The sequence below is a fragment of the Aulonocara sp. 'chitande type north' Nkhata Bay genome, linkage group LG17 (assembly GCF_057382095.1).
Source record: "Aulonocara sp. 'chitande type north' Nkhata Bay isolate Kocher_YH1m ecotype deep benthic linkage group LG17, A_spYH_male_GT1.1, whole genome shotgun sequence".
NCBI classification, from domain to species: Eukaryota; Metazoa; Chordata; class Actinopteri; order Cichliformes; family Cichlidae; genus Aulonocara; species Aulonocara sp. 'chitande type north' Nkhata Bay.
In genome coordinates, this window is record NC_141360.1 from 19,424,908 (window position 1) to 19,450,354 (window position 25,447).

Below are 25,447 nucleotides of genomic sequence, written 5' to 3' on the forward strand. Positions count from 1 at the left end.
ACAACATAGTTACAGTTTAAACTGTTTTAGATTTGTGAATAAATGTGCAAATAAATTTTAATCTTAATAATGGGTTCCGAAGCAGTACCTAATGTCTAGTGATTATCCACCCTAACAACAAATGTGGAGAAGACGGCTGAATTGAGAGAGCACAGAAAAGTGACTCGAACATAAACATAAAGAAACACATACACTGTAAATAGACAGTGAAGCTGCTAACCGCTGTGTGGGGGGTCCTCCTTTACACATTTACAACAAAATTATTTGTTCATCATTTAATTATTATTTTTTATTTTTTTTTGTGTCCCGTTTGAATCTTTAGCCATCAGAATTGTTGTCTTAAGGCCAAGAAAGATGCCAAGCGGATTTATTTTACCAAGTGGATCATCATGGCCTTGCCATATTGGTCCATTTGATTGACCTTTATTATAATTATGAATTTATTTTATTTTCAGTTGCTACAAACGGGACAGACATGACTGGGGGATAGGACAGGGAGAAAGAATGAAAGAAAGAGAGGGAGAGAAAGAAAACCAAAGGGGAGAAGAGACGGTGAGAAGGGGGGGAAGAAAGAAAAAAAAAAACACCTGGGTCACCTGTATGGAGAAAAAAAACAGAAGAGAAAGCAAACAACAAAGAGCAACATAATAAAAAAAAGGCACCATCACAATAAACTAGCTAGCAGTAGATATCAGTAGATACTAAATAATAAACGATATTGTGCAGCACGCAAGATAGACAGCGCACAATGTGAGGCAGCAGTCAAGAAAGCTGTAGTCCGCGTCTGTGAATACCCGTGTGTACACCTGTGTGCATACCTGTGTGGATCAGCATGCTTGCATTCCAAAGGTTTCTCCATGTAACGATCTGCTAGGGAGTGTGGGGGGGCCACAGCCCCGTCCTCCAGGGTATGAAGCAGGTATGGAGGAGATCAAAACTCCAGACATCCAGAGGCCCCCAGAACACAAGAGACCAAGGAAGACCAACAGAGGGGCAGCCGCGCCACTGTCCCAGTAAGAGCTGAGGAGAGTCCCAGATGAGGGCTCACTCAGCAGCCGCGGAGCAGAAGCCAGGGGGAGTTGCAGTGACGCGCCCGTGTGCTCCGCCGGCAGCCAGCTGTGCCTGAGTGACCGAGCCCCAGGCCGAGAGGCCGGGGGCACCCCACCTCCGAAGTGGCCCCAGCGAGCCCCAGGCTCCAGGCCCCGATAAGCGGCCGCCAAGGAGTGAGCCGGTGTGTACCCGGACGCCCACCCCCAGACACAAAGAACCACCAACGCACCGACACCTGAGGGAGTCCGCCACTGGCAGGGGAAGTGGTGGTGGGTGGAGATAGGCCTCCATACCTTGGAGGTCCTGACATGTCCCCAGAGAGGTGGCGTCTGATACCCAACCTGACATATAGACACAGACATACAGGCACACACAGATACAAACATCCATTCCCACCCTCATGCTCTCATATGCACTTACTCCACACTCAACCAACGTGGAGACAGACATAAAGAGACGCTGTACACACGATCACACTCCCCAAGCGTACTCTACGAACCGGGTCTAGGTACCCTTGCCCCTGGAGGGGGGAACCGCACCCAGACCCAGGTGGTGTTACCCTTTTCCCTGCGGTGGGGAGAGGCAGACCGCCCCGACTCCGCAGCAGCAGGGAGGCCCCACACTCCAGACCGCAGTCGGACGGCCAACTCCTCCTAGCCCCCCCGCTCCAGCAGGCCGCAGAGAAGGGGGGTGAGAGAAGACTCCAAACCTCCCTCCACCCGCTCATTGTAATGTTGATGCATGTGTGTTCTAAGGTGCAATTAAAACCCAGGAGGGCATGGAGCTACCTGCCAGAGAGCAGCAGGTAAGCGCATGGCCCCTCCTGCTAGCCCTCAATGTCTACGTGTATTCAAAATTGAGAGGTGGGCAACGACGCCAGGGGTGAGGTGTACACCCTGATGGTAATTTGGACTCCGTGTATCGTGCCCACCCCTAAGATCCTATATGTATGTGTAATGAGAGTGTGAGTAATGTGAATGTCTAAGTTGTGGGATAAAATTGAGGCAGAGGCAGCCAGAAGGGGACGGGGGGGGGGGGGGGGGGTAGCCTCCTCTGCACCCTGGTGACATACCCCTACTCCAAGGCCCTGCATGTGTGGGTGGTTGTGGTGGAGCGGGAGGAGGGAGGCAGCTGGAGATGGGGAGGGAAGGAAGGGAGGGGCAGGTTACCCCTCCCTGGGGCCAGCTCCCCCGCTGACCCCAGTAGGCACTCCCATACTCCGCGACCCGCCAGGGAAAGGGGGCCCAGGCCCATCCAGACCGGGGCCCAGCGCAGCAGCGACCCCCGGCCCCACAGAGCCCGGGACAGTCCACCCAACCCCACCACAGAGAAAACTGCACCCACCCCACCATCCACTCATCTTCCAGACTACATGAGACAATAGATGCCCAGGCTGAGATCTTTCTCCACCTCTCCTGTATCTCCCCCTCCTGCAGAGAGTTCCTGAGGAGAGGAAAGCTCCTGCAAGGTGTGACAATCTCCCCCACCAGTTGAAGAGCCCCCCAGGTGGCTCGACGCACTGGCGGCACCCTGCGCCAGGGATGGCCCCCATGCACCCACCCGCCCACAACCCCGGCAACACACAAACCAGGACCCGAGGCCCCGAGGCCCGGCCAGGGCCCCAGCCCAGAGACGGAGCGCCCCCAGAACCTCACGCCCATCCCGGACCCACCCAGGGGCAGACAGGCTACCAGGTCAGTAACCCACGTCCGTCAGCACAGACCCTCCCCTAGCCCCGCTGCACGCAGCCACGAGGAAACAGTCACCCGAGAGCCAAAAGAGCCCCCACCCGGACATGACCGCTACCCCGGGTTGAGCCCCCCAAGGAAGATGCCTCCGGGGAACCCCCCGACGCCCTAAGCCTGTCCCTACCCCCACACCAATCACAACAGTGAGGGCGGGACCAAACTATGAACCCCCACCCCCACTAGGTGATGGAGCTGATCAAAGGAGCCCAGAGCAATTGATCTGATGTGGTGGCAGAGGCTGTATCAAGACTAATGTAATCTAATAGATAATTTCTATATTGGTTAGAATTAAGATTATTTTTATTTTTCCAGTTCATGAGGACAGTTTTCTTGGCTATGCATAGGGCAGTGAAAACCATATGGGCTATATTCTTTTCTGAAGTGACATTATCTAAGCTGCCCAACAAACACACTAAGGGGGAAGTTGGAATGTTACATTTCAGACACTTTGATAAGTCTTCACATATCTCGCACCAAAACTTCTGCACTGGTGGACAGAACCAGAGAGCGTGAATGTAATTGTCTGGTGTATTGCCTTGACAGTGTGAGCAGTTGTTGGAAGATGTAAAGCCCATCTTGAACATCCGATGACCTGTATAGTGCACTCTATGTAGTATTTTGTATTGTATTAATTGCAGACTGGGATTTTTAATCAATTTAAAGGTTTTTAAGCAAATCTGAGACCAGAAGTTTTGGTCTAAGCTGACTGATAAATCTGCTTCCCACTTTGCAATAGGAAGGGATATTGATTCATCTAATTTAGAAAGTGTTCTGTATATTTTAGATAATAATTTGGGGGATTTAAGAGTAAGGAAATGTGCCGCACTAGGTGGTGTTTGTAATTCAACTTGACTGAGGTTAAATTTCTTTTTTACTATGGATTTAATTTGTTGATATTCTAAAAATCTTTTCTTGTTGATCCCATATTGTGCAACTAGTCTGTCAAATGGAATAAATTCTGTTCCTTCTAGTATATGTTCTAAGTATTTAATTCCTTTACAACTCCATTCTGGGAAATTAATCATATTACTGTTTTGTAATATGTCAGGGTTATTCCAGATAGGTGTACGTTTGCATGGGATTAATGAAGACTCCATTATTTTTAGAAACTCCCACCATGCTGTCAGAGAGAAGCTGATGTTGATACTTTTAAAGCATTCATGTCTTATGTTTGAGCTGATAAATGGTAGGTCTGAAATCTCTAGATCCTTGCATAGTGCCTGTTCAACATCTAGCCAGGGCTCATCTAAGAAGGTATGTTTTGACCATTCTGAGATGAACTCAAGCCTGTTGGCTAAGAAGTATTGGTGAAAATTAGGCAGATCTAATCCTCCTCTATCCTTGGTTCTTTGTAGCGTTTTTAAGCTGATACGCGGGGGTTTATCTTTCCAAAGGAATTTGGAAATATATGAATCCAGAGATCTGAACCAATCTTGTGATGGTTTGTTAGGGATCATCAAAAATAAGTAATTTATTTTTGGCAAGATCATCATTTTTATAGTGGCGACCCTTCCCATGAGTGATATGGGTACAGATTTCCATCTAGTCAGATCGCCTTCTACTTTCTTTAGAAGTGGGATGTGGTTTAATTTAGTTAAGTCTGAAAGCTTAGGAGAAACATTAATACCTAAATATTTAATATTTCCGGATTGCAGTGGGGCAGAGGAAGAATTATGGAAGGAGCAGTTAATGGGGAGAACTGTAGATTTTGGCCAGTTAATTGAATAATCTGAAACTCTTGAAAACCAGTTTATTAGAGTAATTACCTCAGAGAGGTTGGTTTGTGTGTTTTGCAGAAAAAGCAACACATCATCCGCATAGAGACTGATTTTATGTTCTATGTTCTTACATTTTATGCCCTTAATTGTTGTAGCCTGTCTAAATGCTGCTGCTAGAGGTTCGATAAAAATTGCAAAAAGTGAAGGGGAGAGTGGGCATCCCTGTCTGGTGCCCCTCAGGAGACAGAAGCTGGAGGATGTCTGGTCATTTGTTCTGATATGAGCTGTTGGGGAATTGTATAATATTCTTATCCAGTTTATGAAAGAGTTTCCAAAACCAAATTTGTGTAAAGTTGCGAATAAAAATTTCATCATTTAATTCAGCATAAAGGAATTTACGACTGGATCTAGTTTTCTATGTCTGGGTGAGCATTTAATCGGTGGACAACTTGGATGAGACAAAAAGTGGCTGTTATGACTAGTATGGTAAAGAGGCAAAAATAAGCTTCCACTCTCCAGACAAAGAAAATGACCAATGGGGAAACTACCAGTGGATATTTAATCAAAAAAAAGAAAAAACTGTTATCAGTGACTGGCAAATGAAGCCTTTACATATCAGACAGCATGTACCTTGTTACTCTTGTGACGGCCAGTGGGCTGGCCTTGTGTTTTGCTTTTTCTGTTACCTGTTTCTTGCAGGTAGGTGGAGCTGACCCAATTATTGATGCAGCACACCTGAGAGGCCAGTCCCAGTGTGTATAAAGACACCTTGACTGAACCAGCGGGGGCTGGCGTTGGCTCTGGCTCGCTCTGTCTGGCACCCATCATGTTCATTTGGAAGTTTCAGTTATGGCTGTAATGTCCTTTAAATTGTCTTTCAGTTGCTTTACCTTATTTTCATTAAATATGTCTTACAGCCTTTAAAAGCCTGTGTGTGGTCTCCCTCTTGATTGTCATTTCCTATGAGCCGGGTTGTGACACTCTGTATACTTACACGCTGTTAGCTCATGTTTTTTTAAATTGACACAGGAAATGATTAGCAGGGTTTAATGATGACAGAAAAAACATGTTCTAAAGTACAATTAAAAGGACTTAATTAGCTTCATATACATAAAAAGAATTTGTCTACATAATTTTTTCCTGCTGCAGGTAAAGCATTGATTTCTTACAGATGTGTTACAATAGTGAGTGAAAACTCATTATACATAATGCATTGTAGGCAATCAAAATCATCAGCTAATCCTGTAAACAGGAAGTGATGTCACATCTCAATAACTAATAACATTTAGTGCATAATCACCCCCGTTGGAATACAGCTGTTAAAAGCAACCAATCGACACAACAACATCAAATGCCACACGGGTGTGGCATAGTGCATGGTGTTTGGGATGAATAAAGCTCTGTAATGTTGGAGTATCTTGGAGTAATATTTGCTAAAATCTGTAAACTGTAGTTGCCTGCAGTGTAGGAAAAAATAACTTTGCTTTCATCAAAGTGAAAAGCTTTCGTAGTAGTGAGGTATCACTTATAGAAGAATCACTTTTAGTTTTTTTGGTGCTGGTGTTACGGAGTATAGCATGGTGGGAAAGGACGGAGAGAAACCCCCCCCCCCCCCCCCCCCCTAAGTTTTGTTGGTTTTGTTTTTGAGTTTGTTTTGGATTAATTGCATGTTTTTGTGTTTATTTACGGTTGTTGCACCTGTGTGGGAGGGGAGATTTTACTCTAGCCCAGCTGCCAGTGAGGCGGAGTTGAATACAGGGAGCGGCTGATTGGAGTTCCTCTTTATAAAGGGGAGAGGAAGCAGGAAGTGTTGTTGTTGTTTTTAGTAGGACCTCGGTGAAGCAGGAGAGCCCCGGAGATCCAGGACAAAGTGTGCGCATTTTTAATAGAAAGGATCTTTTTTTAGCCTGGCCTGGTTTTTGCTTTTAACGAAACGGAGGACGTGGAAAGGAGGACGTATTCCTATGGAGCTGTGAGAGGACGTGCTGGAAAAGAGAGGACGTGCTGGAAAAAAAGGGACGTGTTGGAAAAGAGGAAAACGAGCACTAGACTGGAGACCTCCTGCGCCCCGATAAGAAGAACTGGACCAGCTCGGGGAAGTTTAACTGCCGGGAGGTAATGTGGAGACCCAGCCTCGAACAAAGTTAAAGCCTGAAAAGGTGGGTGGCAAACCTGTTTTAGGGAGCTGCAGGATTGATACGTGTTGGTTGCGTGTTCGTGCAGTGACCCTCTCTCTCCCCTGTTTGTAACTAGGCGAAGAACTCGGACCGCGGTGGTCTTTGGGCTTTGGATCCCTGGCCGGGGTTGTCTTCAGCCGGTAGTTTGCCTAGAGGAGGAACAAATAAATTTTGTGTAACCCATTGCAGTGTGTGCGTGGTGGTTTGTTGCTGGTCCCTACTAGAATTCCTATTCTTTTTGCACGGAGGCTCTCTTAACAGACCTCCCGTAACATTTGGCGTTTGTCGACAGGATTTGTGACCAGTATACAAACCTACCTGCCTTAGACTGATTAATATGGCGGATGAGTTATCTGAAACCAGGAATATGGCGTCACCATTTTTTATCGGTGCGCCCTGGGTACCAAAATTTTGTGGGCTTAATACGAATTATGAAGATTGGGAGAGTCAAATTAGCGCAATGCTCCGTGCTCAAAAGTGGTCGATAGAACAGCAATGTGATTTTGTATTGAGTGCATTAGGAGGAGAATCACGACGTGAAATTCTTATTCTGGAACAAGCGGAGCGGGATACGCCAGATAAAATCTTTCTTCAGCTTAAAGAACTGTATGGGGACAAAACAGCCGTGGGTACCCTGCGTGCCATGTTTTATGAATGTAGACAAAGGACAGAAGAGCCTATTAGAAAGTTCACGTTACGCTTAAGGGAGTTGGGCCATCGCCTGCAGACAAAAGAGCCACAAGCGTTTCGGCGGGCTGACCTGCACCTGCGTGATCAGTTTGTCTTGGGTCTTAGGGAGGGTGAGATACAGCGTGATCTGCGGCGTTTATTAAGGCACGATCCTGACCTCTCATTTGAACAGGTGCGTAAAGAGGCTCTGCAATTGGAAGCGGATGCGCTGTATGGCGTACATGAGGACTCCGCTTGTGCTGTAGTAAGAGGGGATTTAAAGTGGCAGGATACTCTGAATTGGAGAGATAAGTTTAAAGTGGAGATCCTTGCAGAAATGAAGGAGCAAATTATGGATCTCAAAAATACTCTTCAGGAGGAGCTGAGGGAATTTGTCCGACCAGCACCAATGCCACGGACGTTTTCAGCTCCTAGAGGTGAGCGAGAAAGGTGGAACCTTAGTTCCCCTCAATATAGGGGAGGTGTTGAAGTGTCCGAGCCACCCCCGGTGACAAAGCAAACCCCACGGTTAGTGGAGCGACCGCGGCACAAGTGGGATGAGCATGGGCAGCCTATTTGTAGTAGGTGTGGAGTTAGTGGACACATGGCAAGAGAGTGTCGGGGCACTTCATCTCAGATGGCTTTAAACGAGTAAATCCAGTCGCTATGGGCCAGGTGATTGGAAAGGATGATAGTGGTCCAACTCAGTTAAACCACCCTCAATTTTTAGGGGCATGCCGTCAAGTAGAAGTATTCATTGATGGTAAAGAAGTGACATTTTTGCTGGATACTGGGTCTAATGTAACATTAATGCCACAAGCCTGTTTTAGGAGATTGTTTGGTGAACAGGAGCCGGGGAAAGAGAGTGATCTTAATTGGCTAAAGCTGAAGGCCGCGAATGGATTGGCTATTCCTTACGTGGGCTATGTGTTAGCTGAAGTACAGGTGGGAGACATTACCCTGAAAGATATGGGAATTGTGATTTCAAAGGACGACCCCAATAATTCTAATGCATTACCTATATTAGGTATGAACATCATCGTTCCATGTTGGGATGTGTTTTTTTGAAACCTCAGACGCAGACCCAGACCTGGCCTGTTGGCTCGACTGTAGACGCTCAACAAGCGTGGGCATCTGCTTTTCAGGACTGTCAAAGAATTCAGGCAGCTGTCCCCGTACCACAAGTAGGGACCCTGCGACCCGCTTACCGCCACCCGGTGAAGATCCCTGAGCACAGTGAGCAGGTGATTTGGGCTAGGGCCCCACAGACACTGAGGAAAGGACAATGTATCTTGGTGGAGCCATTGGAAGGGCCTAGTACAGTTGCCGTTGCTCGATCGCTAGGAACTGTCTATAGAGGCCGGGTCCCCATCAAAGTAAGGAATCTCAATCCTTTTCCTATTACGTTACGACGTTATGAGGCCCTGGCTACATTCTCCACGGAAAATGTCGACATTCAGGAACCTTTTGAAGTCACGTTTGAGCAAACCAGGCCAGGCATCGTTGAAGTGGGCGTATCCCAGGTGAGCTCGGAACCATCTGGTAAAGCTCCTCACATTGAAGTTATGACACAAGGGCGGTCGAATCTATCTATGGAGGAGCAGGAAAAGTTAAATGGTCTCTTGAGGAAGTGGGGCGATGTGTTTGCTGCCGACGAAGAGGATTATGGCCACACAGATGTAATTACGCACTCTATTCCGACAGGTATGGCACCTCCTATTAGAGAGCGGTATAGGCCAATCCCCCCTAAAATGTATCAGGAAGTGCGAGAATTGCTGAATAATATGATTCGATCAGGGGTGGTGCGAGAGAGTACAAGTCCCTGGGCAGCACCCATTGTCCTGGTAAGGAAAAAGAATGGGGAATTGAGATTTTGTGTGGATTACCGCAAGTTGAATGCAGTGACACATAAAGACGCCCATCCATTACCTAGAATTGAAGAGACCTTGACGATGCTGACTAAATCAAAATACTACTCCACCCTTGATCTAGCAAGTGGGTATTGGCAAGTGAAAGTTTCTGAAGCTGACAGGGAAAAAACTGCATTTTGTACTCCTTTTGGCTTGTATGAGTTTGAAAGAATGCCTTTTGGATTGTGTAATGCTCCAGCAACATTTCAAAGGTTGATGCAGAGTTGTTTGGGAAGTCAAATCACAGAGTCCGCTTTTGTCTATCTGGATGATGTGATAGTATATTCACCGGATTTTGACAGCCACCTAGAACATCTGCAGGCAGTGTTTGCAAGATTGAAGAGCTATGGGCTGAAGTTGCGACCTGATAAATGTGTTCTTTTCCAGCAACAGGTGAAGTTCCTGGGTCACCTGGTGAACAGTGAGGGTGTGGCTCCGGACCCTGATAAGATTGCCGCTGTACAGAAGTGGCCGGCCCCGCAGACTATTCATCAGGTGCGTTCCTTCTTGGGCTTTGCCGGTTATTATCGGCGGTTCATTGCAGAGTTTGCGGGTGTTGCTAGGCCTCTTAACTCGCTGCTAGTGGGAGTACCGAAGAATAAAAAACAGAATATCCCCATAAATTGGGATGAGGATTGTCAGCAGTCCTTTGATCTTCTGAAGCAGAAATTGCTCGAGGCTCCTATTTTAGCTTTTGCTGATTTCAGATTACCCTTCCGGCTTTATACGGATGCCAGTAAAGTGGGCCTTGGTGCAGTACTGTCTCAAGTACAAGATGGGAAGGAATGTGTGATAGCCTATGCTAGCAGAAGCTTAGCACCCGCCGAAAGGGATGATGCAAACTATAGCTCCTTTAAACTGGAGCTGCTCGCTTTGAAGTGGGCGGTGACTGAGAAATTTAAAGATTATCTATGGGGGTCTCTGTTCACAGTTTATACTGATAATAATCCATTGGTCCATTTATCAACTGCAAAAGTGGGCGCAGTGGAACAACGGTGGGTAGCCCAGCTCGCAAATTATCAATTTGATATTAAGTATCGGCCTGGCCAGGAAAATGTGAATGCTGATGTTCTGTCTAGAATGCCATTGCAGGTGCAACCCCAGGATTTGGTGCCTCCACAGAGTGTGGACGAAAAAGCATGGGTTCAGGCTGTGAACATCGATTGGGATCCAGGATGCTGGCAAGGCTTACAAGAGCAGGACCCCACGCTGCATAGAGTGAGATACTACATGGCCCGAGGAAAGATGCCATCTGGGGAGGAAAGACGCCAGGAGCCTACTGCAGTCTTAAACTACATGAAACAATGGTCACGGCTGGAGTTGTTGGAGGGTGTTCTGGTCCGCAGGGGGGTGGATTCCAACACCTGTGAGGCGTACTACCAAATCCTTGTTCCTTTGGAGGAACAGCAACCAACATGGAAGGCTTTCCATGAAAGGAATGGTCATTTGGGGGTGGCAAAGACACTTTCGATGCTGCGCCGTAGTTTTTATTGGCTTCAAATGGAGAAGAGAGTGCGGGACTGGACAACATCCTGTGAACGGTGTGTACGTCATAAAGGTCGTGGTGACGGTCGGGCCCCACTTAGCCCTGTTCTTACACACGCACCTCTCCAAACCGTGGCAGTTGATTTCCTGACATTAGGTAGACCGGCAGACTCATACCAGTACATTTTGGTCGCCACTGATTTGTTTACAAAGTATGCTTGGGCAATACCTACCAGGGACCAGACCGCTGCAACTACAGCGAAGATGTTGTTGAGACATATTATTCAGCCAATTGGATGCCCAGAACAACTGCACTCGGATCAAGGTGCTAATTTCGAGTCCGCCCTCATAAAGGAGCTCTGTCAGTATTATAATTGTCGGAAAAGTCGAACTACTGCCTATCATCCTCAGGGAAATGGGGCCTGTGAACGTTTCAATCAGACATTAATAAATATGCTGTCCACCCTAGAGGAAGAGAGGCGGACTCGGTGGGTACAATGTTTGCCCGAACTGCTCCAGGCTTATAATAACTCTGTCCATGCGTCTACAGGTTACACCCCCCATTACCTGATGTTTGGATGGAATGCTCGTCTGCCAGGCGAGCTGTTTATGGGGACGAAGAGACCCATGGAGTCAACCACGACGCAGGAGTGGGTGAGGAGACATCATGAGCGCTTGAGGCTGGCATACCAGATGGTGGAAAAGAGCAGCCAGAAGGCTGCAGGCCGGATGAAGGACAGGTATGATGTTGGGGCTAGGGCAGCACCATTGCTCCCGGGGGAAAGGGTTCTAGTCCATACGACAAGAAGGGACGGACAGGGTAAACTGGCAGCACACTGGGAGGAAGAGATCCAAATTGTAGTTGGCCAGCCAAACCCTATGAACCCAGTCTACAGAGTTCGGCCAGAAGGTAAAGATGGGCCTGTTAGAGTGGTCCATCGTAATCGCCTGCGCATATGTACTTTCTTGCCTTCCGTCAATGATAAAACAGGAGGTGGCGCCTTAGAACCAGGAACGGCAGCTGCGCATGATATAGCGACAGCCTCAGACCAGTGGTTACTTCTATGGAGTATGGCACAGCAGATGCCAGGGCCAAGTCACTATCCGTCCTCCAACAAGTCCGCCCCTGCAACTCAGGAGGGTTTAAGGAGATCTGCCCGTGAAAATCTCGGGAAGCCCCCACCTCGATATACTTAGTAGAGTGCCCGAGGACGGGCTAGGAAAAAGTTGGGGTGGGTGTTACGGAGTATAGCATGGTGGGAAAGGACGGAGAGAAACCCCCCCCCCCCCCCCCCTAAGTTTTGTTGGTTTTGTTTTTGAGTTTGTTTTGGATTAATTGCATGTTTTTGTGTTTATTTACGGTTGTTGCACCTGTGTGGGAGGGGAGATTTTACTCTAGCCCAGCTGCCAGTGAGGCGGAGTTGAATACAGGGAGCGGCTGATTGGAGTTCCTCTTTATAAAGGGGAGAGGAAGCAGGAAGTGTTGTTGTTGTTTTTAGTAGGACCTCGGTGAAGCAGGAGAGCCCCGGAGATCCAGGACAAAGTGTGCGCATTTTTAATAGAAAGGATCTTTTTTTAGCCTGGCCTGGTTTTTGCTTTTAACGAAACGGAGGACGTGGAAAGGAGGACGTATTCCTATGGAGCTGTGAGAGGACGTGCTGGAAAAGAGAGGACGTGCTGGAAAAAAAGGGACGTGTTGGAAAAGAGGAAAACGAGCACTAGACTGGAGACCTCCTGCGCCCCGATAAGAAGAACTGGACCAGCTCGGGGAAGTTTAACTGCCGGGAGGTAATGTGGAGACCCAGCCTCGAACAAAGTTAAAGCCTGAAAAGGTGGGTGGCAAACCTGTTTTAGGGAGCTGCAGGATTGATACGTGTTGGTTGCGTGTTCGTGCAGTGACCCTCTCTCTCCCCTGTTTGTAACTAGGCGAAGAACTCGGACCGCGGTGGTCTTTGGGCTTTGGATCCCTGGCCGGGGTTGTCTTCAGCCGGTAGTTTGCCTAGAGGAGGAACAAATAAATTTTGTGTAACCCATTGCAGTGTGTGCGTGGTGGTTTGTTGCTGGTCCCTACTAGAATTCCTATTCTTTTTGCACGGAGGCTCTCTTAACAGACCTCCCGTAACACTTGTCTTAAACATTCATGGGTAAAAATATAATGAAGTACCGTATTTTCACGACCATAAGGCGCACTTAAAAGTCTTAGATTTTCTTCAAAAAGTACGGCGCGCCCTATAGCGCAGTGTGTTGTAAGGAGGACGTAGTAGAGAACACCATGAGAACGCTAAAGGGTGAAGTGTGGGCGGTGATCGTATATACCGGACAATCGCACATACCTGTATAAAAGGACAGGTATGTGCATTATGCGGAACATCGTTGTTTTAACAACCCTGAAAATGGCAAAGAGACACGCTTACGAAGCACAGTTTAAATTGAAGGCCATCAGCTATGCGGAGGAACATGGAAATCGAGCAGTGGCGAGAGAATTTAAGATTAACGAATCGATGGTTCGCAAATGGAGGAAGCTAGAAAACAAGCTCCGGCAGGTCAAGAAAACGCAGCTGAGTTTCCGCGGACATAAGGCGAGGTGGCCCGAGTTGGAGGAAAGACTCGAGCGGTGGATCATCGAGCAAAGAACGAGCGGGAGAAGCGTTTCGACGGTCACCATTCGGCTAAAAGCAGTTTCACTAGCTGAAGAGATGAACATTGAACATTTCCAAGGAGGTCCGTCTTGGTGCTTTCGTTTTATGAAACGCTGCCATTTTTCCATCCGGACCAGGACTACGGTAGCGCAGCAACTTCCAGCGGATTATAAGGAAAAGCTGGCCATTTTCCGCTCCTACTGCAGCAAACACATCGGCGACAAAAACATCCAGCCCAGCCACATCACTAACATGGACGAGGTCCCGCTCACTTTTGACATCCCGGTGAGTCACACTGTGGAGAAGAAGGGGATGAGGACTTCGATGGGTTTGATTGATGATAAAAATGTGAGTACCAAACTCAGTTTTGCTCCTGCTTTATTTTTAAATACGCACACTTGTATGCTTGTGTGTTGTTGATGATGACGATTACCGGTAATAGAAATGTGAGTAAGGTACCGAACTCAGGTTTGCTCCCGCTTTATTTTTAAATACGCATACAGTACTTGTATGGGCCCTATGATCCAGTGCACCTTATGTGTGTGTTAAATACAGTAATGGCACACATAACTGAGACTGCGCCTTTTAGTACAGTGCGTCTTATGGTCGTGCAAATACGGTATTTAGTTTGACAGCAAGCAAATAAGTTTCCTGCCTGGTACAAAATGAAGAAGCTCCTGTTTTATTCATTTTCATATCAGTGTGAGTTCTTAAAATTCTTGACCATGCATCAGTGCAAATTTTTAGAGTTGATTCTTCTGAAATTGTCATTTGTGCAAAGTCACAAGCTGATAAAATGTTTATTCCATATTAGGTTTTAGCCTTTGCATGTAGTAAGTAGTTTCTTCATAGTAGTTTTTCTGTTACACAAAAGAAACCACAAGTTTTTTATAAATTTAACAAGATTTTTACATGTTTGTTAAAAGTTCATGCCCTAAATGGAGTGACTGGAGATGTCAAAGGGTCGCGCCATGTATGGTATGACAGGAGATGGCACACATACACACACATGCTGATGTTGCGCACAAATGCTTGCCTTGGATGTATGACTGCTTTCACCGAATAAAAGGAGCTGTAAGGGAAGTCAGTTTCGGAGTTGACTGAGTTCGGGTGAAGGGCTTATAACTCTAAGACCCTGATCGGGCTTCCCTTGCCGGCAAGTAAAAGACAAAAGCGCTGTGGTCTTGCTTTGTTCACAAGGATCGGTCTCTGAGACAGCGAGGTCTGTGAGTTTAGACCTAACATAAATCATATTCTGGAGCTGTATAACTAAGAGTCAGTTCAGCAGAGGACTAACGCACTCTTCACTTGGCCTGATGGTAAGTTAGTTTCTGTTTGTATTAGGATGGTGACATATTTGGTGTAGCACAGAATAACCTGTGAACTCAAGCCATGCTGCGATACTGCATTATGTTATTACCTGTAAAGACACTGCAGCCAGTAATAGTGAGATAATTCTGTTTTCTCCTAAAGGGAAGATGATGTATTAAAATGACTTTTTTGTTATTCTGTTTTTTCAGGACGTCCTTTGGATGATTGTCCTCACTGTTGGTCTGCTTGGCTCACATTGTGAGGGCACTATATCCTGTAAAAATGAAACTAATGGTGATGTAGACTGGTAAGACAACATCTGAGCTATTCATTCAGGTGTACTGAATTACACATTAGTAACTTTGGTCTTCAAGTGCTTCAAAGCTACGCTATGGTACCTTTTGCACCTGCGTTTCAACATAGTCATAGATGATGTTCAGACACTGCTACACTATTTTACACTGTTATTATCAGTTATTTTATATATTTCCATTTCATAAATAACTTCATTTGGGCAGTAAGACATAACGCATACCTAAAACTATGAAGACAACACACAATACTGTGACACTTGCCTCCTTTCTCCAGCCCTGCACATCTATTTTCATCACTCGTATTATTCTCACTTTATTGATCAAAAGAGGAAACAGGGAAAGAAAACACTTTGCAAAATTTCACAAGCTTCATCTCATTTTAGCATCATGGGGAAGCCAGTGGAAAATACTATTCATAAAAGGCCCTGTTATTCATAGTTAAAGGTTTTCAGTCATATCTCTGCTTACTCTACAGGTGCTTGTGAGACTCGGGTATAACAGAGTTTGTTATTTTCTTCTTCCATGCTCAGTTAAGCTTCTCATCATTTATTGTTATCTTTGAATTTACTGACTTGTCTCTGACATCACCAGGTTTATTTTGTACAAGAAGCCTGGTGGGTTTGATTATGTTTACATTGATTCAACCGACCAGAACCTTAAAAAGAATAACAAGCCTGTCAACAACCAAGCTGGTGTCCTGGCAAATACCCTGAAGCCCTACTTTGAAAAAGTGAGAATAACTCCATGAGTTTCTGTTATTAGTGTGTATGCACTTTGAGGAAAGACATAATTTATGTTATGTTTTTGTGGATTCTTTCCGGATGAGCAGTCGCCAGATTCTGCATTCATTGCATACAATGATCAAATGCCAAGTTGTAACGCACTACAACAATATGGCCACAGCAAAGGTGGGTAGAAATAATTTTTTAATAATAATAATAAAAATAACATAAGAAATACTAATAAAAACACACCTGATTTAAATGTGCTCTCCTTCACGCTCACCTCTGAGCATCAGAACCACAGCTTCTGTTATTCTCAGATCACTCAGCAAATGTTCTCTTCTTAATAATGACATGAGCTCTTTCATGTTCTTGTTCTGCAGGAGTTGTGATGATGGATAAGGATAATGTAGTCTGGCTTTTACACAGCACACCAAAATTCCCCAAAGGAGATGAAAGCAATAATTTCTATCCTGAAAGTGGGAAAAGGTACGCACAGATATTTATGTGTGTAACACTGCCCTCTGATAAGTCTGCACAAATAGGTAAGGCAGCATGTCCAAGGTAATTCTTCATGTCTAGAGTGTATGTGAAGTTTTAACACAGTAACATGTACGTCCCTCATTTTACTTTTTTTCAGCTCAGCATCTTAAAGACATCAATGCTCATATATTTAAAAAACACAATCCTGAAAAACTCCTGAAAAAAGATTCTTCCAACATAAAACGAACGCTGCCCTACCATGAGGACTTGTTGTCATCCGGTGGTTTGAAGTTTACACGCTTTGTTAAACAAATCTCCAATAAAAGGGATCCTGAAGGTGAGATTTCTGCTTCATTCATTTAAGAAAAAAATCTTAAACACTGTGTCTTTTGTGAAATCATTGTGACTTTCTGTAGTTTCCCCACCAAAGTTCTGAGACTCTTATTTACAAGGTGTGAAACATCAAGCCCAACACAGTCCTTTATTTTAACTTCTCTAATGTTTTGGCCTGTGAAACATGAGCTGGGCGACGAGTAGATCTAACTTTACAGAGTAGTTCTGTTCAAAACTCACTTTATTTAGATTTTAACTCTAAAAATAACTCACATATAAAATTAAATAATGATCCTGGTATGAAAATGTTGTGGAAGCTGTAAAATAAATCCTGTGAACACACATGTTATGCTGTAAGTTTGTATTGCCATGGAGACCTTTCATTAAGGTGTTAGTGTGACCCAGCCTCAGTGCAGAGTTAGTGCAGGGGAGTGTAGCAGCAGGAATCATATGAGGTCTGATGTTTGTAAAAGAAATCATTAAATAAGAAGAGCTGGAACTTCCCAGAAACTCTCAGAAAGAGAAAGTAGAGTCAGGGTTGTTGTGAGCAACACTTTTCTCTTTTTTTTTTTAAATTCTGGCTTATTGTAACACTGTCTGGTGGTTTCCTGATGTTTGTCTTTACTTTGGCAGGAGATCTTTATGTCACCATTGCTGACACACTACAGACCAATTTATCCATCCAGACCTGGCGCAGCGACCCTGAAGAGAGTGGAAAACGTCCGCTTTTTAAAACTGGGGAAAAAAACGAACTAGTCACCATCATGTCAGTAAAAACTGACGCAGGTGAATGGAGTCATAAATGTGATCATTCCAAATGGTGTGTTTCTGACATTCAAAACTGGATGTGTGTTGGTGACTCAAACAGAGAACCATCCCAGTTCAAAAGGCCTGGTGGTGCACTGTGCATTAATAGCAAACCTGTGGCAGATGCATTTAGGCAAATTAAAAGGATTACTGGCACTGATAGCGTCACTAACAGTAACACTGACTGTAACAATAACAATGTTGCTAGTTCCCGTAAAAGACCAAGATCAGGTTAACTGCAGCAGACAGCCGTCTCGGTCTTGTTTTCTATCTATGTTCACCAGTTTTGAATTTATTGTAAATTTATTTTATCAAAGTGAAGCTGACTTGAATCTGGTGCTGACATCGTCACTCTTGTCAGTGTTATCTAATGTTTCTGTGAATAATATGAAATTAAAAACATTTGATGGATATTTCACAGTGTGGTTCTTTCACCCATGGAAACCATAGAAATAAATGACTTTGCATGAATCTGTCTTGTTTTTACTCTGTGGTCCTGTTTCTGTCTGATGACGTTTAAAAGTATTCAAACTAGCCCCTACACTCAGACATCTTTATTTTTATGGTTTAGTAGATTTTGATTTGCCAAACCAGGTTTTATATTGAGATTTTTCTTCTGTAACAGGTCTTCTTTATTACAAAACAACAACTTTGGCACTTTTATTATTTATTTGTAAAGAAATTATTTTCACAGTTCACTTATTCATTTTTTTACTACATTATTTGTTGGACTTTATGCAAATTAGTGCATATGTGATATTATAACTCGTTTTATAATAAATAAGAAGCACACAAATTAAAATATTAATGTAAATGATCGCCTGGGGAAATTAAGAGCTCATATCAGTTAAGTTTTCTTGTTTTGTCCTTTTTTTCCACTTCCACTAGGTGTTCTGTAACTTTACAGTTGATATTTGAAAGTAGAGTAACTACTAAGTAGATCTGTCTGTGTTGATGCTGAAAGATTTATAATCTGATTCTGACTGTAACTGTTAAGATGATTATTGTGCACGTGCCATTCAGGCCTTCTAACAGCAAAAGAAAGCATTGATACCGGTGGTACATACTGTCAGTATTTAGACGGTGACATGGGTTGTGTAATTTGGCCTCCTTACATCATCACAATTTTTTTTGACTCAAACACTGTGACCGGTGCAACCAATCAGAATGACTTCAGAGCGTGATCACTTTTTTATTCGTTTTATCCATTTGTAATTCATTCTTATGCTAAAAAACGCTCTCAGTATTTGGACAGTGACACATTTTTCTTTAACTTCAGAGCTCCAGCATCTCTAGTGTGAAGTAAATGATGGTCACTGTGTTAATGACACGAAAACACAAAGTTACAGTTTGGTCCAATAGTATTTAAAAAATTGCACAATTCTAAATTTTGTACAGCAACACAAAAATGTATTTTAAGTCCAATGCTCAATAATGATGGATGTGTAGCTTTTCAGCTCTAATCCAAAGGGTATAATCAGAGTACTGTACATAGTTTTTAGGAGTTACTAATATTCTTATAGAGTATCAGATTTTCAGAGGCTTCAAAGTCGTTGGACAATTTGAAGTCTAGAAGCTGTGGACATAACAAAGTGATGCTTTCCTCACTTGAGATGCTCAGACAGGTCTCTTTACCTGCAGTTTTGTCTGAATGAGCATGCTCTATTGGGTTTGAAGAATACCTCATTATTCTTCACTGACCAGTTTTACAGCATTTGATAATCAGTGACAGCATTTCCACTGCAGCCCTGCAGGCTGGATCTAACTGTTTCACAGCGCAGTAACCATGCTTTATTTCAGGCTAATGGTGCTGAACTTACAGAATAAAAATGTTTTACTGGATAAATACTACAATGATTAGAATAACCTTTGTTTGCACTACACAGTTTGAATTAAAAACACACACACACACACTAAAGATAATATGCATGTTCAGACATACAGACGCATGATCAGCTATGTGGTATCAGGTTCACTCCATCCATACAAATAGACACAAACTGAACTTTACCTCCGCTTAACTTACTTAACCGTAAACCTTCATCTGTCCATGTTCAGAGTGAGTGACAGCATTTTACAGTGTCAGAAAATAAGGGAATATTAGAAATGCACAGTGATAGGGACGAGCTGTCAGAGTGCTCACATAATGTTATCTTCATAAACATAATCGCAGTAACCGAAACAAATACTCAGAAAGTCTGCAGTAATCTTTAAATTCATGTAATCAATAATACTTTCATAAAATGAGACATCCAAAAATGTGCACACAATATGACACATTTAACGCGTGTGAAATGTTGAGCAGTGTGTAGAAGCTTTGGTCTTTGTCAGTGCCCTCAGACAGAACACCTCACACCCACGGTGCACAAATCCACAACGTGCACCACTCTACAATGTACATTTACACCAAATAATGTTGACCTTCGAAGCTTGTCTGTCAGATCAAATCCTTGTGACATCACGGTGGTTAACAGTGAGTTTTTATGGTTAGGTTAGAAAACAGCAACAGTGCTGCAGTTCCTGTATGAACTGAACAACTTTGAAAATCTAAGAAACAGTTGAGCTTCTCTCCTCAAAAGCTAAGAGGGACAGACTGAACATGCAGACTGAACGGACTTTGTCACACTGGAGCATGAAACGAGGAACAATCATCAATCAGGAACGATCATATAGCCCTGTCGTCTTATTTGCTGTGATTTAGTGTGCGATTGTGTCCACGGGCAGAATTCTTTCATCTGGAAGTGACCTCATTCTCAGATGTTTCACTGACTTGATCACAAAATCTCTCAAACTTTTCGCCCTTTCAAAACTAAAACAGCTGAGAGAGGTAAAGGTAAGACAAATACTAATGAAACAAATGCAGTTATGCACTTTTATTTTCATCTGCTTTGAAACATGGGTTTAAGAAAAGGTTTCTTCTGCTGCTCCATTTGAAGCTGTTTGCTTGTGCTGCCCTCTGCTGGTCAATCAGGTGATCTTCCAGAATCTCTTAACTTTTGTTAACACAAGTGTTTAAATGAGCTTCATCTTTGGATAAGCTTTTTGCAACATCTTTAAAATTCCCCATCCTCTTGGAGCTGGAGGCTGGAGGATGAACTGAGGAGCGGACTCCATCTGGAGTGGAGTTCTCTGCACGGCCTGCAGAGGGCGCTGCATTAAAACGCTGTCAGTCTGTGACGAAGGTGAGTCCAAACAGCTGAATAGTTTTTGGAACATGATCACGTGATCAGGGAGCTGCAGATACTGCAGAGTGCAGCAGTGCAATAACTCTGTGCTGTGTCAGTGTTGTGGAGCTGAGATGATGATGTTTTAAGAACAGGGTGGACAGTTAGAGCTCTGTAAATAAATCCTGATGTATTCACCTGTTTTTCTCCATCCCTGTGTTGCAGAAACCTTGGGACGGTCGGACGATTTGACAACATCCTCCCAGCTGCTCTTGTCTTTGTTTCATTATTGCTAACACTGTGAGGTGGAATCTCTGAAAAGATGGCTGAAGTTGTGAAGAAGGAAAATTAAAGCATTTATTTAACCATTAAAACATTACGAAAGCCTTCAAAATCTAGTTTTAGTCTAAGAAAACTTTTTTTTTAAATTAATCTTTCCAGGTTGCAAAGATAAATAAGGATATTAATATCAGGCTTACAAGGAATTAGATACTTTACCAAGAAATCATAAGGAGCAACCCACATAGCAGACAAGTTTGGCCCAGATCTGGTGTCACGCCGGCACTGCTAGCTGACTTCTGGCATGGTAAGTGGTATGTCATCCAGATATGGGCCAGGCCTGGCAATGATGCAGGTTTGACAGGTTTGTGAGTGTACACTTTATCCAAAACCTAGTGAGGGTTTACTCATGGTTGCCATCGGGTGGCTGTACCTCAGGAGGTAGAACAGGTCCTCTAGTCTGCATGTCAACAGTGTGAATGTGTATGAATATTGTTAGGAAGCACTCAGTTTAGAGAAAGTGTTTGATTGGGTGAATGTGGCATGTTGTATAGAGCACTTTGAGTAGTCCGTGAGAGTAGAAAAGCGCTTTGTAAGAATCAGTCCATTCACTGTCTGAGCAAAGTTTCGTATTGTTACTTTTGCACTGTTGTGTTCCGGCACATGTTGTTATTACATGGCTTGATTAGAGTACACATTAGGCTGACATCTGGGGCTGGAGCTGAAACTGTTCTGGGACAGGCACAGGCACAGGGCAGCACTGTGTCTACAACTGGTACGTGGCTGCACACAACTTGCACATAGCCCACATACCGCAAAGAATGACGGCCCTTTGGTGGCCCAGATCAGGTTTGCCAGAGCTAATCCACACATGAGCCAGCACAGGACCACCAGTGTGTCTGCAACTGGCCTTGTGCTGGCCCATCTGTGGGCCACCTCTGGCAAACCAGATCTGGGCTAGTTAATGTGAGATGCCAAAAAGTGAGAGGGAGACCTTTCAGTGATGCTTTTCAGAAATCGGAGAAACTCCCCACAAACATCCAGGTTTTGCTCTTTCAGCTGGGCTGAGCAGATGTGAATGTCTGACTGAAGGAACTAATGAAACAAGAAGTAGAAACCTCCTCAACAGGATCTACACTGAGCTCTACATCACAGAGGAACAGAGTGAGGGAGTTTATACTCAACATGAGGTGAGGCAGCTGGAGACAGCTTCCAAGATCCTCCATGACACTCCAATCAGGTGCCAGGACATCTTTAAAGCATTGCCTGACCAACAGAGACCCATCAGAGTGGTTCTGACAAACGGCATTGCTGGTGTTGGAAAGACTTTCTCAGTACTTTCTTTCTCACTTCCGGTATGATGGCGCCTGTTTGGCTCTGCCGCTGCCGGTTGTAGTTTGTCGCGCTCTACTACTGTTGTGTTGTTTTTTTCTGCTCTACTGTTCTCACTCAGTTTTAATGATGTATTTGCGGCCCTGGTGTATGATCGCCTGGCCTTGCTATCCATCCGATCCTCTATGATGCCACACGATGTCTCGTCGTTTATTACCCAGCCTCGGTTGTCTGATCGGGGTGGTGGGCTTGCCGTGGCTTTCCAGGACCGTTTCTCCTGCCGCTCCGTGAAAACTGGACTTTTTCGCTCGTTTGAGCTGCAGCTGCTTAAAATTGGTAACAAGGATCCTTTGTACTGTGCTGTGGTGTATCGTCCACCTGGATATAACAGGTTATTTTTATCGGAGCTCAGCGACTTCTTATCCGCTACTATGAAGCTGTCTAGAGTGCTTATAGTTGGGGACTTTAACATACACGTTGATGATGACTCCGACCTATTCACCAGAGACTTTATGAAAATTATTTTCATTTGACTCAGCATGTGTCCGGTCCTACACACAGCAAAGGCCACACACTGGACCTTGTTTTTACTTTGGGTTTAAAGGTCGTTGATATTATATATAGAACATGTAGATATAATCTTTCATAACCCAATTGGATGTGTTTAGATTTTAAACCTGGAGCACAACATTACAACGTCCCAGTCACTGAGCTTTTCTCGAAAAAGGAAAAAGTCAATTTTATCCTTCTGTTACTGTGGACCACCATCTTCTCAGTTTTCTACACACTTGAAACACAAGCACATACTACCATGCTGCTGATCCCAAATCGAGTCTTGCACTTTAGAATCAATACATTATAAATGATTTTAACACTACTTCAGACAACATGTTTCTATCAATTATCACATATAAACGTTGTACATGTACAACATTTACATTGTAAAGCTACAATGAAATTTCCAGAAACCAAAGGAATATTTTTGGCTTACATTTTCAAATGTATTCTGTGACAACAAATAAAAACATAAAATTATTACCAAAAGAAAATGTAAAGATTTATTGATGGATGTTGTGTATATTCATAAATTGTATGAGTTAAAATTGTGAAATCAAGGAAGTAAACTGACTTAAGAGTCTCCAGTCTATAGTGTGGACTCTCCAAAGAAAACACGCATCTGTTTAATTCCTGAATTCTACAGACTGTTTTCACTCAAGTCCAGAAGCTTCAGATGGTAAGGATTGGACTTCAGAGCAGACACCAGAGCAGCACAACTGATCTCTGATAAACTGCAGTCAACCAGTCTGAATTGTGGGGGGAAAGAGATAAAAACAATGATGATCCTATCAGATGTGTTCAGGTTTTAAACATGTAGCTCACTTTACTATGTCCTAACCAATGAGCAAATACCTCTATTTCTGTGTTTTCTGTGCATTCATGTATATGTGTGTCTTTGTGTCTATTCAGAAAGATCAGTATTAATGATCAAACAGTGGATTAAATAGACAAAAAATATTTATTCCTTATTCATATATATTCCTTATTCCTTATTCAATACAAATATTTGTGCGCGCGTGTGTGTGTGTGTGTGTATATATATCCCCACAAACTGCATGCCTTTGGACGGTGGGAGGGAGCCGGAGTACCCATGCATACTTCACACAGAAAGACCCCGGCCTGATGGTGGAACTGAACTAAGGACCTTCTTGCTGTGCGGCAACAGTGCTAACCACCGTGCCTCCACACACACACACACACACACACACACACACACACACACACACACACACACACACACACACACACACACACACACACACACACACACACACACACACACACACACACACACAGTGGTCCCTCGCTATAACGCGGTTCACCTTTCGCTGTTTACCGGATTTTTTTGTGTGCAATTTTGCATGCTTTTTTTTTCTTACAGCGCATTGTGTTCTGCATCCTGATTGGCTGTAGACCATTGTCAATCCATCTCGTGCCGTGTCTCCTGTACAGTACAGAATGTGTTCAGCTTGTCAAATTTACATAAATCTTTGATCGCTAGCAGTGTGACTCTGAAGTGCTGTACTGTAATTTTGTAGGTTTTCTGCCCAGCAAACACAACAATGTCGACAAAATGTTTTGCATCATCAAAGGCAACCGCCATACCAACCGCAAACCTCGTTTACTTGCATTTGAGTTCATCTTTTCATTTCTTCACATCTTCTAGCAGCTTCAGAGTGTAGGGATTCATGCATTTTCATTTACACGACTGTTTTCTGAGGGGAGACACAAATCCCTTTTTGTGAGGACAACATCATAAAAGCATAGTCACAAAAATCACAGCATAAAAATCTGATAAATCAAACATGCAGGTGGATCACCTGCTGAGGTGAGCATCTCACAGCTGTTTCTTTTTCATTTGCATATTCTGAACCACAACAACTCTGCAGATTATTTCTGTGTATGACACTAAGACACTTGCAGTTATGTATGCATCAATTTGAATTGGTGTAAAGTCTGTGCTCATCACTGTGTTGTTTTGAATTTGAGCGCCACACAGTGGAATGTAGAACTGAGCCAACACAATTTTTGACTTAAAAGTAATGAAAACTATAAGAACAGCCTTTAGTAAATATTTTTCTTACGAATTCTTAAATTTTAAATGAATGTTTTTTTAATTAACAATTAAAAAAGATTTTTCTTTTTTTTTAAACTTTTTTGTAAAAGTCAACAAAATTGCTCTAAAATATGTGAATGTTTGTGGTTATTGATCTACATTTTAATGGCAACATATAAGAAGTTTATATATTTTTAATGATAATCCATGTGTATGTGTGGGGTTGTATTATGGCGATGTAGCCACTGGATGTGAGCGTTGAGCTACTAAATGTTAAAAACTGGCTGTGTGAAACTTTTATTTAAGAAAAAAAATAACCTCTTTTTATTTGTTTCATTCATTTATTCATTTGTCTGTAACTGTTTTGTTAAACTTTTTGTAGTCCTTTGTTTACTTCGTTGTTGCTTAGTAAAATGTTGCAAAATTGATTAGGACTAAATAAATAAATAAACTGCACTTGACCTGTCCAATTAAAAATTGTGAATCTATTTTAAATGCTATAAAAATGCAGTTTAAGAATAATTCTGAAACAATGAGTTATGCACAGTAATGCTATTAATACTAACAAGAAGAATAATTTATACGTTCATATTTTTATCGTTGTGTGTAAACTATGTCTGAGATAAAAGTTGTAATTTCTTGTTTTTACGTGACGGTGTTTTGCCGTTGAACTCCGGGCTTCGTTGTAATGT

General features: G+C 43.5%; 1 protein-coding gene across 1 annotated transcript; it reads left to right on the top strand.

The window, feature by feature from the left end:
* The first annotated feature begins 14,928 nt into the window (after positions 1–14,928).
* Positions 14,929–17,836, top strand: LOC147309963 (deoxyribonuclease-2-beta-like). The gene is made up of 6 exons (XM_086268270.1): positions 14,929–15,014; positions 15,613–15,751; positions 15,851–15,929; positions 16,127–16,288; positions 16,384–16,563; positions 17,193–17,836. Exons 1-6 carry the CDS (start codon positions 14,929–14,931, stop codon positions 17,600–17,602), a joined length of 1,056 nt encoding a protein of 351 aa, XP_086124396.1. The 3' UTR covers positions 17,603–17,836.
* Positions 17,837–25,447: the final 7,611 nt, after the last annotated feature.

What these genes read in the sequence shown, in the direction of transcription:
- LOC147309963 (XM_086268270.1), top strand. Translation starts at nt 14,929, where the DNA reads ATGATTGTCCTCACTGTTGGTCTGCTTGGCTCACATTGTGAGGGCACT. An exon ending in ACTAATGGTGATGTAGACTG is followed by an intron (nt 15,015 to 15,612) that starts GTAAGACAACAT and finishes TGACATCACCAG; the next exon opens with GTTTATTTTGTACAAGAAGC. An exon ending in TGAAGCCCTACTTTGAAAAA is followed by an intron (nt 15,752 to 15,850) that starts GTGAGAATAACT and finishes CCGGATGAGCAG; the next exon opens with TCGCCAGATTCTGCATTCAT.